The sequence below is a fragment of the Procambarus clarkii genome, chromosome 41 (assembly GCF_040958095.1).
Source record: "Procambarus clarkii isolate CNS0578487 chromosome 41, FALCON_Pclarkii_2.0, whole genome shotgun sequence".
Lineage (NCBI taxonomy): Eukaryota > Metazoa > Arthropoda > Malacostraca > Decapoda > Cambaridae > Procambarus > Procambarus clarkii.
This window is the reverse complement of record NC_091190.1, coordinates 13,082,107-13,096,179: the sequence shown is the minus strand read 5'-3', so window position 1 is coordinate 13,096,179 and position 14,073 is coordinate 13,082,107. Positions and strand designations below refer to the sequence as shown.

The 14,073-nt window shown below is 34.8% G+C and overlaps 1 protein-coding gene across 7 annotated transcripts in view; it reads left to right on the top strand.

Moving 5' to 3' along the window:
• Positions 1-2,820, top strand: part of Chd1 (chromodomain-helicase-DNA-binding protein 1) — a 48,863-nt gene extending 46,043 nt beyond the window's left edge. For 6 of the 7 annotated variants that reach the window (XM_069339350.1, XM_069339348.1, XM_069339351.1 and 3 more), the window contains 2 exons: positions 321-503; positions 2,130-2,636. In XM_069339350.1, the coding sequence (XP_069195451.1) occupies positions 321-503; positions 2,130-2,487 (541 nt within the window). In that variant the 3' untranslated portion in view covers positions 2,488-2,636. Of the gene's footprint in view, positions 1-320; positions 504-2,129 lie in introns of all 7 variants that reach the window. The other variant, XM_069339349.1, reaches the window with a different exon arrangement.
• Positions 2,821-14,073: the final 11,253 nt, after the last annotated feature.

Sequence of the window (14,073 nt, the reverse complement as noted above, 5' to 3'; positions counted from 1 at the left end):
AATTTTGTTAACTCATATTTTTAATCATGTTCAGTGAATTGGATTCACTATATTGAATGAGTCAGAAGAATTTGTTGGTTATCAAATTGATTAAAATAGTCTTTTCTATGAACTGTATCTTTTTCTATAACATGGTTGGTCTTTTTATATTGTGGCAACAATTGTTTGCTTTGTTACACATTGGCCACATAACATCATACAATTAGAGGAAATGTTCTCTCTTATACAAATGAAAATGGGTTATAAGAATTACTATTATTTTGGTATAACTGTAATAAAGTTTTCATTTGTATTATGAATTGTTATTAATTATATTTTAGGGGCCGAGAAGGCGAGAAGTGGGGTGATAGAGACAAGAGCCGAGATCGTGAAAGAGAGAAAGATCGTGGTGATAGAGACAGGCAGAGGGAGAGAGATCGTGATAGAGATCGCTACTACCGCAATCATGCTGTGCCTGGCCGAGACTGGCACGGAAATCCTGGGGGAAGGGATTTCAAGGAAAGGTACGTGAGTAAACCATAGCCAGTAATCAATACTATTCACATTGCAAATCCTTTATTAGTCTGTTTTGCAAGATGTAAGTAAAAACATTTTTAGATGAATGATTCAAGAAATTTTCCTACAATAGATGTAAGCTAATTGGACAAAAGTTTGCCACAAGCGAGCTCTCTTCTAAAAATTGGCACAATATTTGCAACTTCCATGATTTCAGTATTCTGATTTTATGGTAATGATTTATTAAACTTGCAAAACAAAGGCTCACTAATCACTTCTTTACATTCTTTATCTCATCTACACATTATTTAGATCTTGTTTCACATTATGATCTAAGTTGCACACTTCAGCTTTACATTCCTTATCTCTCAAGTACATTCTTTAGTTATTTACATTGTTTAAATCTTCTTTACATTATTTAACTCTATTCTCCTTTACACTCCTTGTTACGAACCCTTCGTAACCGGGTTCTTTTTAAACTATGATCCTACTCTAAAGTTCAGAGGATCCTAACCTTGGTGGAAATATAGTGTAATATTTAAGGTAAATAAATAAAATAGCACTTTAAATTACCCGTTATTATTACCCATCGCCTTTAATATTTATGAAAATGATGGCAGTCAGTGGCAGACATAGAATGCTTCCAATTACATGGAGGTTTCCAGAGGCCATTGTTCCTCGTGCCTCTCTAGGGGGACCAGGTTCTGGCTCGTGGTCCCCGGTAGGCAAGAACTCCAATCGACTGATGCCACGGTCTAATACATACATATCCCCGGTAATCTCCTAGGGCTCACCAAGAAAATGACGTTGCGTTACATTCAACGCTGTTCTCTTCTTCTTCTTTTTTTTTTTTTTTACATTCTTTGGCTCTTCTAGGGGCCTGACGGCTGAGTGAACAGCGCTCAGAATTTGTAGTCATAAGGTTACGGGTTCTATCCCCCAGCGGATGCAGAAACAGATGGGCAGAGTTTCTTTCACCCTGATGCCCCTGTTCACCCAGCAGTAAATAGGTACCAGGTAGACAGCTGCTATGGGCTGCTTCCTCTTCGTTTAATGTGTGAAATAGTTTGAATCCCTTAATTTGATATTCAGCCAATAGTTCCCAATTTTCTACATTTATCTGCATTTTGGTTAGTGCAATAATATGTAGTATTCTGTGTAAATAAGATCACTTTAATTTATTTTGTTCTTGATTGTTCAAACTTTCCCTAGTTTTAGTGGAACAAGAGAAATGTATCAAGAAGTATCCCTTGCAATATGAAATTTTAATATTTTTACTAGAGCAGTGTGTGTGTGTAATAAATTACATCATGTAATTTGATACAGGGGGAGCCGGTCGGCCGAGCAGACAGCACGCGGGACTTGTGATCCTGTGGTCCTGGGTTCGATCCCAGGCGCCGGCGAGAAACAATGGGCAGAGTTTCTTTCACCCTATGCCCCTGTTACCTAGCAGTAAAATAGGTACCTGGGTGTTAGTCAGCTGTCACGGGCTGCTTCCTGGGGGTGGAGGCCTGGTCGAGGACCGGGCCGCGGGGACACTAAAAAGCCCCGAAATCATCTCAAGATAACCTCAAGATAACCTATGTAATTATAGCAAATACTTTCTTTTTTACAATGATCCTAATTTTTTGCAGATATCCTCAAGATTACAATAAGAGAGAAGGCGGGGGAAGTTATCATCGTGAAGGTTATAAACCTCATGGATACCACAGAGGTGGAGCTGAATGGGGTGCACGACCTCATCATCCTAAACACCCTTATGGGCCTCCAGGTGGATATGGTCCTCCCTATTATCCTCAACATCCATCAGGCCCAGGTATGTATGGGGGCCCGCCCCAAGCAGGCCAAATGCCACACAGACCTCCACCATTCAATGCTCACCGTCCAGATTGGGTTCAGAAGGAAAGAATGGACAGACCCGACAGACCTCAACAAGAATGGGGAAAAGAACGTCAAGACCGACCTCCGGCATATCAAAAAGATTTCTCTTAAACTTATAGTATTAGTTGCATATATTCAGTTGCAACATTAATCTTAAATACTGCATGATATAAATTTCAAGAAGTTCTGGCTGTGGAAATGGCCTCGGTTAGTAGTGTTGACAGTCGAAACATTGAAACAAAGTAAGAATAATTAAGGACAACACTTATAGAATCCCTCTAAAACTTTAATGTGTACCTCAGTGTGTCTTGAAAATTTCAAGGTATCACTTGTGAGACCCGTGTCTCCTTATGGCTGTGAATGTAAATAAAACTCGTCTTTTGAAAGATGACTCTGTATATTAGATAATATATGTAGATATTTAAATAAATAGAAGATCCATCATTTCACTCATTGTAATCACCCTGAGTTTGTGAATATAGGTTAATTTTTCATCATTGAGTATCTTATGCCAGAAATATATTGATTCATTATTCATCCAGTGATATATTTTCTGGTTTTGATGCTTGAGCCATTAAGTTAAAACAGTCTGCTTTTTATGTGTAAGGACAATTTCACTTTGCATCACGTTGCATTGTCACAGTGTTGGGTTTTTTCTTGTCACTTTTGTTTGTCATTTAGATCTACCCCTAAATTTTGTCATATTAATCTTCTCCCAGGCACACTCCCTGAAACAGGTTTTTATCCAAAAATCACATCCTGCACATCTTTTCCTTCCCACATACCATAATTGCATTCCTTCATTTCCCCAAAACAATACTTTTTTTTTAACATGCAAGCAGGTGTTAAGTGTAACTGTGTTTGGGCATCATGAAAACTTGTCAGGATAATGATACAATTTTGCTGCTGCATCTTTGAAAATAGAAGGAATGGTGGGATGGATCGAGTAAACTAAGGCTCATAAGAAACTAAAATAAATAGTTATTCTCATGCCCAGTGAAAAATAGGATTATTAATAAAGACTAATTTGGTGGGTTGGTGACTTGTACTATTCTTGTACCATAAAGAACAGAGTACCATTGTTAATCTTTTCATCAAGTTGTCATTCACTATATATTTTACATATTCATACCTCAACATAGCCTACTGTTATATGTACATGTCTGGATGAATTATTAAGGCTTTATATGTAATTTAAACAGTTTTAATTGAAGGCCCTTATCTCCCCACAATATTTTTTTGTACAGTTTCTTGGGTTAACATAATTCATAATATAATCACATTGGTGCATCTGTGTCTTCTGAAGAGTATTATATCATGTTTCTATTTATGCAGAATTTCTTTATAATAAACTTCATTGGAGGTGACCATTTTAAATGAGAACAAAATGGATGCCTTTACCTTTGGGTATCCCAGAACTGTAAAAAGTATTAAGTACATATAACTATTTATGAATATAATTATGTCTTGTACTGTTTGATTCCACTGTAGCAGACATTCCTAGTATAATACACATCAATCTGGAATGCTCAAAAGCTAATTATAGCTTTGTATTATAGTCCAACTTGTTTGTTTACAGTGATGATCATGGTTTGACAATTCTTGTAGAGTGTAAACTAAAGATTACTATTGTGATTTGGTTTTCAGCATACAGAAGTTGATGAGATGCATTCATAACTGTATACATATAATCTTTGTCTTTGTGAAAGTTAGTGCAGTATTCACTGGCCACATGTTTTTATTAATATTTTTCAACCATATATACCGAGAACACCTCGACCTTTCAGTACACAAATTTACATTGAGAAGTCTGCTTAAACAATAATTCATTTACTTTTCTACTCTGTTCGAGTTATACATTTTAAACAAAAGTTAATAAGATTGTTTAGTGATTTGTTATGTATTTTATTATACAATAATGTATCCTTATTTGTTTGGGGCATGGCATAGGTTTCTGGTAATTATTTCTTGTCTGAACTTTATGTTGATTTTGTTCAACATGTCTAGCTCGAAACAGTGTTTTTTCCCCTGCAATTGCTTGAAGTATTTTAAAAATGTTATGGTTGGTCTTTACACCCCAAGTCTAAAATGGTGCATGTTGTTAGTCAGGCGGCAGAGAGGTGGCAGCAACACACTCCCAATATTTATTCATTCCAATTCATAATACTTTGCATTATTGTCTTCCAATTTTAATTGAAATTTTGACTATAAATAAAAACAAAAATATTGTATTAAAATAATGTTGCTGAAGCTGAATAGGCATTTTCACCAATTCTGAATTTTTTACATGCTTAATTTATTATTTGTTGTATATGAACTCCAGTTACACTTGGAAGCTGCCTGTAATCCACTTGTATTCCATCAAAATTATTTGTAATTTTTGTTAAAACATGAATATACTTTTATTCAGGTGGACACACAATACTATATTAAAATGTAAAACTTGGTTCTATTTATTATGTAGATAAATTATGTTTTAATAGTAAGATTAAAGTACATTTTTTTTTTTTTTTTTTTTTTTTTTGAGAAATTGTAATAGTGATAAGGTACTATAACTTAATTTTTAAATTTTGGTTTCCTGTGAACTTGAGTTGGTCTACATGTTGCTTACAAACATTGTTTATGCCTAATTCTTTTGACGAAATAAGCTTATGATACAGATAAGAAAAAATGGCATACAAAACTAATACTTAATTGAACATAGTAAGGTTAATATTGAAATTTAAATTATACTTATTTTTTAAACAAGTTAAAAAGTTCATATACTGTACTAATATAATTCATTGGCTAACAAAAATTTATTCTGCCTCTCGCCTATGTATTTTTCCATACATTCTTTCCTCTTCACAAAAAGGATAAAATTGTGTTCATAGCAAATGTTATTTAATAATTAAAATAATAAATCCATAATTGATCAGTCCTGTTTGTTTGTCAGGTTGGTGCCAGGTGATCAATATGCCAAAGTTTGGTATTGTTCAGCCTTGCCAGTTATACCAGAAGTCTAATTTTTGTCTAGTATGGCTTCTCATAATAATGTCATTTGTAAACAATACCCATAATGTTTGATATTTTAATTGTATTTTGTAAGCATTGCCTATCTTTAATATGCTGTTTTACAATATTTTCAAGAGGTTTTAGTATAATTTAAAAAAAAATTGCAAAATATTCTGTTCCAAGTTATGACATATCTGAAAATATATTTTTGCAGAAAGAGAATATAATGTGTGCCAGTTGTGAATACCTGTATATCTATATTGCTGGAAGTGAACAGTGAATGCTTGAAAACCAATATGAATTGAAACTGTGTGATATAACCTCATCCTTACTTTATAGAAGAAATATTTTTGTACAAACTCAAGTGATATATTTAAAAATTACACACACACACATTATTATATATATTTAATATATATATATATATATATATATAGTAATATATGGTGTCTTACCTAATAATCAGAAACCATTTTGCCTAATCAGAGCAATTTTTTTATTTTCAAACATATGTTTTGAAGCTAGTTTGCTCTTGGCACTCAAGTGTTATGGCTCCTCGCTGTCCAACCATAAACATTCTGGGACTATCTGGGCCCCGCTCAGTGGGAAATAATAGGCTTATATGCTTTTTATGGTTCCAAGGTTTTTTTTTCTTTTTTTTTTCTTTTTAATATTCAAAATGTTCTAGGGCAATCTTTCTCAACTAGTGTTCAATGGAACCCCAAGATAACTAAAGGTTCTGTAAGCGATAGTGATAAATAGCCTAATTCTAATCATGTGCAAATGTATTTTTGTATTTAATTTTTGTCATTTAACCAGTATCGAGAAAGCATAGACAGAAATACTCTCCTTTCAGTTGACATTGATTTCATTGTGTGTTATCTAAAATGCTACCTAGAATTATTTCAAGGGTACAAACCATATAGGTTGAGAAATGCTGTTCTAGAGTATAGATAGAAAAAATACTGTGTATTGATAATAGATCCTGCATGATGGTACTGAATGCACAAATGTTTATAAACATTTTAACATTCCGCATTTATTTTTCAACATAAAAAGAAATGTGTACCCATGGTTAATTTATTTAGCTGCAAAAAGAAAAAACTTTCATACTTTTTGTTACATAATTTTAAATACACATGGGCAGAGCCTTTATTGTCATGAGTGATATTTTTTGTCCTCTGATAAGCTCTGCCCACACTGCTCTTGTATTTCATGAATTTCATTATAAAAGTGCAAATACAATTTTTTTTTTTTTTTTTTAAGAGTGAATGATGTGTTTTAGCATCATCAGAATGCTAATATTAATGTATATTGAGAACAAGAATTACTTACATTGGCCTAGTTTTACCTATGTTAGACAGCATTGAGGAATAATTCATATATTTACGGTCAGGTTGCTGAAGTTGGTTTTGGCTCGAATTAAAAAAAAATCATGTTTTATTTCATTAAATATATCCATCAAACAACGAATTTAAATCGTTGAATATGCAAACCTTTAATGTAATTTTGTTTGTAATGCAACTGGCTATTATGCACAATATATATGCCATCTATAATGTAATATTTTATGCCTTGTCATAAGTTGTTCAGCAGTCAAGAGTTGCTGAACAAGCCAAATTTACTAAATAGCTGCTGAAAACTTAAATATAACATATTGAGCAAGTTCATTATTAACAAATTTGCATATTTTATAATTTAAACAAAAAAATCCAACCAACATTCCTATAATTATTGAATTGTACATAACAGGTAAAACTAAGCTTAACTAATCAATATACAGTAATAGTTAATTTTATTGTGGAAAGACTAATTTCTAAATATATATTTAAAAATATATGAAATTGCTCATATAGGCTTACTGTGCCTAGTAGTGTGGGTTTGACTATTAGGTATGACAAATAAATATATATATATATATACAGTATATATAATAATATATATATATATATGTACATATATAACGTGGCTTATTTGATATTTAATAAATATAAATTCACAACTTGTTTCATTACTTCAATACTTGTTGATATTATATTATGTTATTTGTATGATACTGTACTGCATAATTATTTGCACTTCTAGTAGCAAAGTTTTAGAACTTCAACCCTGTAGGTCTACTGTATGGAGCAGGCAATGCTTTTTGGGAATTAAAACTAGTGGCACCTGAAATACTTTGAACTTCACTCCTCAATCTATAGCAGTAATGTGTCACCAAGTGCAACAATGTATTCACTAATGATCATTAGTCAAACAGAATATGTGGTAGCATGGAGGAACACACTTGGGAAAATTATTAAAGTGGGAAGAGCTCATTTAAGAACCCATATAAAGGAAGCTTTCAAGTCCATGCAGTCTAAACCACACACCAGAAGATGAGAGGACGACGTTTCGGTCTGTCCTAAACCATTATCACGTCGATTGTGTTGGGAGTGAGGTTGTTGCTGTTTTAGATTCAGCTACCCTGAACAAAGTTCCAAGGCAGCACGGGCTATGGTGAGCTAATAGTTTGGAGTGAGGGAGGCACAGGTATCAAGTAAGGCAAGAGAGGCGAGGAGGAGGAAGGTGAAAGCAAGGTGGAAAGTATGGATGGTATGGGTATAAGAAAGGGAATGTAAGAATAAGAGAAGAAAGAGAAAAGGTGGGGGTAGGCTTATGTTAGGCCATGTTTGTTAGAAAGGTTAAGAGTATTTGAGTATGTATTGTGAAAGAGAAGAGTAAACAACAAAGCCAGAACTAAGATTCATGTTGTATATCAGTCAATTCAACAAGACGGCGTCTGTGAAAAGGGAAAAGGCAGGAAAGATTATTTTAGAAGAATACCAATCAATAGGGTGATTTCAAGTCCATACTCATTGCCTATGTGAGACCATTATTTGAATATGCAGTACCAGCATGGAACCCACATCTTGTGAAGCAAGTTCAGAGGTCTGCAACTAGATTAGTTCAAGAATTGAGAGGCCTCAGTGATGAAGACAAGTTGAAAGAATTTTTTCCTCATAGCTCTAGAGGACAAAGTTTCCTGTATGGGTGGTTGGTAAGTGGACTGCACTTAAAAAGGAGGTTATTGACATAAATTCCATCCATATCTTTTAAAGTTGCTAGATCTCATTCACTCGATCATTGATAGTAAGCATAAATTTGAGAGAAATGCTGGGATAACCAGAAACAAGGGGTCATAGTCTGAGAGACTATCAGGTCAGAGAAGAGTTTTTAGTGGTGTTCCACAGGGCTTTGTTCTAGGACCATTCTTTTTTCTAATACAATGAGAAACTGAGCAACCACCTGGAGCCACCCATGAAACACAAGGCACAAAATCTCACACCAGTGGCAAGACAAATGAATGAGCAGACAGGGAAAATCCAGAAGCTAATGGAGCCTTGCAACAAGCACTGCAAGGCAACTAGCAAGAGGCCCTGCAGAGCCAAAACAGAGGACTAGGGGGAATGCTTAGAGCCACAGCACCACCCAGGGTCAAACAAAACGGGCCCAAAACTCCGCCACCTAAACAACTGCCGAGGAGTACTGCATGCATGCATGTACAGGCACACCATAACAATATGAACTAAGAGCAAGTAAAGGTCCTACTGGACCACCACCACCTAATCACCCCAGCCTGAAAAGGCAAGGGAGGAAAGAAATGCATGGGTGCAAAGGCCCCACAACAGCAAAAAGTAGTGGAGAGGGACCTAGCACCAGACAAACGGGAAACCCAAGCAGAACTGAGTCGACTGAGAGAAGGACAGAGAATCCAATCAAATATAAACAAGACCCAGCCATACACGAGTCCATGAGTGAACCAATCGGAACCCCTGCTAGGCAATTAGGAACCCAATCTAGGCCAGCCAGGAAGAACCAGAGAAGAACTCTGCTTGTTGACACACACTGCACAAGCATTCCAGAAAACAAAGAAAATGGAGCAGTTCCCACAAGAGGTTCCAGAGGGGGATAAGAAAGCAAGCAGACACCAGTTGGCAGAAAGATGGCACAGAGAGAATGAAGATACACTTCCAACCCTGTCTAACCACCTATAAAGAGACTAGCCAAGGCAGAGCAACAGCCATTAAATACCAAAGGAAGAAACAAACAGCAAAGGTGAGGAGCATCACAGCCACCACCAAGACCTGCAGCTAGCAGACAGACTGGTTGGAAGCCCAAATCAGGCAGTTGTTGAAATAGGCTCAAATGAAAAACTGATCCTCAAAGAGAAAACCACACCCAGTATCAACAGTCTGAGGGTCCCAAACAGGCTGAAGAGGGGAAAGACCTGAAACAGCAACTGAGAATGTCGTAATAAAAACTGAACTGGTACACAAAGCAAGATACAGGATAAGTCAAGGAGCAAGCTCGCAGAGCCAGGAAGACAAACCAAAAGGCCAAGAGGAACAGTCCAAAAGTCTAGCAAAACGGTGAAGTAAAGACAAAAGAATGTAATGAGAGAAGATGAAAACAGTTCACAAAGTCAGAGAGACCTACTTGGGGAAGAGAAGAGAATAGGAACTTACCAACACATATATAACTTACCAAATTTATATATATATATATATATATATATATATATATATATATATATATATATATATATATATATATATATATATACATGTATAAATATATATACATGTATATATATATATACATGTATATATATATATACATGTATATATATATATACATGTATATATATATACATGTATATATATATATATGTATATATATATATATATATATATATATATATATATATATATATATATATATATATATATATATATATTTCATTTATATTTACTATTCAAAGTGAAATCACCCTGGTGTAACAGGACATGGCTTGAGTAAAAACCAAGGTTTAGTGCTCAAAATTGATAAATTCACAAGGCAGGGAACCAGCAGAGGCAGAGAGAAAGACCATTGTCAGAAACAAAACTGAGGTACGGCACTACTGCCCACAAACTTGAACCCAGCAACCCGGCTTGCTGCCTTCTTTTGATAATTACTTACTTGAACCAAGCGAGGGCAGACTGGAACATCCCGAATCACACCAAAGACTGCACGGGTTTACCAGGCCCTGAAAGAAGAACCATGCATGGTCACCATGCATCAGGGCTATTCACCATAGGTACAAATATTGAACATAATCTATATGACAAGCATGGTTTAGAAGGGCGTAACCTGTACGCACCGCATAATGAGCATTTGAACCCCCAGATGAAAACCCTGACCACTCCAACCTTGAGCCCAGCAGAGTCAAAAACCCATGCACTACTCAGGCTGAGGCACCCTCCACAGCACTCTCAGGGACAAAATCTTGAATCCACCATGGAAGGCAATGCTGCCAGGGCAGGAGCAACACCAGTGAGCACCCAAGGAAGCAATCCTAAGTCATGTAGCTCAACGTGAACAGTTTTCCCGAGTCCACACGAGTGAGATTTGGAAAAACATGTTCAAGAAGCAAATACCAAAAGAGGAACAGTACATAAACAAATAGCCCTTACAGGACAGACTTCAAAGGTTGGCCACTTATCTGGAAAAACTGGGACCTGAAGGGCTAAGGCAACTGATGGAGCACTGCACAAGGTAGCACCAGGTGAATGACAGAGGAGGTGCACTGGCTTGAGCCACAAGCTCCTAGTGTTGCCACCCTGTGGTGAGGATGTGGAACTAGTGGTGAAACAACTCTGGTCTCAGTGACTATTACTCACAAGGGCGTGTTGCGATTTGATAGGTGCGAGATATCGAGAGACCTAGAAAACTGGAAAATAAAATCAATAAGAAAAGTGTTATTTATTAATAATGGCATTGAGTAAACCATATTATATATTTAAGGTACATCCTTTTTGTTCCTCTTTGGCATTATACCACTATCAAAATAGTGCACAAATACCATGCTAAAATACTAAATATTAGGAAGTACATATTATCTGTTACTGTCAGGTGCAATATACTGCAACATTCATTCATAATAATACACAAAAACAGATCTTATTTAAATTGTACTATAAAGCGCAATTTGCACCTAATTGTAACCTTTTAAAAAAGCCTTACATCATGAACTTAGATCCATTGCATTACTGAATTAAATAAATATTTTCAGAATATACAATTGTAGCATTTATGTCAGTAATATACTTGCTCCATATTCTCATTATCTATGTGTAGATAATGAGATGGCTCTGTTAATTCTACTTAGTCCACCAATTACAAATAATACCTCTTCCCAAAGCTGCTAGAGGATGATCATGTGAGTAGGACTGGTAATATAAACAGTCGATAACGAATCATCACCTCACAGCCCCGCTCCTGTGCCAGGTAAGTCCATTACGGGCTCACCATAGCCTGTGCTACATGGAACTTTTTGTTCCCAGTAGCTGAATCTTAAACAACAATCATCATTACAGGCTATTCATGCCCGTGCCACCTCTCGGGTGGCTTAATATTCATCAATCAATCATCAGTCTAACTTAAAGAATGGTTCAGTACAGATGCTTGAGAGATACTACACATCTTCAACATTCACCAACAATAACACTCGACGTGTCCAGTTCCTACCCTCCCAAGATGCTTCAGCTTCGACACAGAACAGCCAAACTCCGGGTGCATGAAGCTTCCATGCTCTTGTCTAGCACTTGAGCTCCTCAACTCCTTCCGCATTCAGAGTGCCACGCTTTATGACTCTCACCCCCTCATCAGAGCTCTTAATCCCCAGCCTCACTCGGCTCTCTGCCCTGCTCCAAGCTTCGTCTCAACTACTACAACACTCCACTACATTGCCAACAAACTGACTGCTGTAACCAAGATTATACTAAATAAATACAGTACTATATAAGAAACCACTAAACTCTGTGTCTAGTCAACCAAAATACGTACACGTAATAATACATTACACATTAAAAGTTTGTTTGGATAATATGACTTATGCCATAAATCTTGTGACTTCAATAAATATACACTTGCTCATACAAAATGAATGGACATTAAAGCTTTTGCATCATGGTTACATTAAAGCATTTAAAATATACATTAAATCCTAATGCTGCTTGTCCAATATGTGCCCAGTGGGCACCATTGGTTTACCATGTAATATCGGTCATTTTCAGCCAATGGTGCCCACGGGAATACTTTGCAACAACAAGGTATTCAAAAGGAGGAAGAGATTATATGTACAAAGATAATACTGCTAGTTTAAACTTGCCAGTTTTTGTTATTGAACCAAGAATGTTTAATTTTTGTTACTGTAGTAGAAAGGCAACCATAATTTTTACAGGCATTTATATATTTACAAGTACAATACACACAAATATGAATACACTGCACGTAGTGTGATTTGCATGCATTCATGCATTTTATCTTTAAATCAATGATGCTTTAGGAAGATATCACAGTACAGTACTTTGAAAAAGACACAAATTCTAAAAGGACCTTAGAATTGCAGAAGCATTCATTGATGACAAAGGAAATTTGATTGAATAATTAAAGAGAAAATTAGAAAACTATTATAAATGATAATGCAGCAAGAATAATGATTATTAGTTGCACTCCTCTTTCCTAATGGACATACGTCTAATCAATGACTATACTTATAGCCGTTATTAAAGCAATAATTCAGGTAATTTTAAAATGCATTTACTTTTCTACTCTTACAAATATTTCGGAATAATTTTTTTATAAAGTAAAACCTCTCATCGAGGTATACAGTATTTTTGAGGTAGTCTTGTAACATTTACACTTTAAAAGACCCGTAAGAAAAGACAACTACAGTAATCATTTGACTGTTTTTGCAACTCAATATAAATATTACGTAAATAATAATAAAACAAATAACTAATTATCAAAAGAAATAGAAAATCAAGTACTTACTAGTGTGTTATCTTGAGGTTATCTTGAGATGATTCCGGGGCTTTAGTGTCCCCGCGGCCCGGTCCTCGACCAGGCCTCCACCCCCAGGAAGCAGCCCGTGACAGCTGACTAACACCCAGGTACCTATTTTACTGCTAGGTAACAGGGGCATAGGGTGAAAGAAACTCTGCCCATTGTTTCTCGCCGGCGCCTGGGATCGAACCCAGGACCACAGGATCACAAGTCCAGTGTGCTGTCCGCTCGGCCGACCGGCTCCCTGTGTGTGAGGAAAACTTGGCTTACTAGGCAAATCGGGCCTTGCATAGTAGGCTGAGAAGTGCATTCTCGCTACTAGGTACGACATTATTATATATATATATTATATATATATATATATATATATATATATATATATATATATATATATATATATATATATATATATATATATATATATATATATATATATATATATATATATATATATATATATATATATATATATATATATATATATATATATATATATATATATATATATATATATATATATATATATATATATATATATATATATATATATATATATATATATATATATATATATATATATATATATATATATATATATATATATATATATATATATATATATATATATATATATATATATATATATATATATATATATATATATATATATATATATATATATATATATATATATATATATATATATATATATATATATATATATATATATATATATATATATATATATATATATATATATATATATATATATATATATATATATATATAAGAACTCAAAGCAAAATATGAAAGTAGTGCCCACATCTGCTGTTG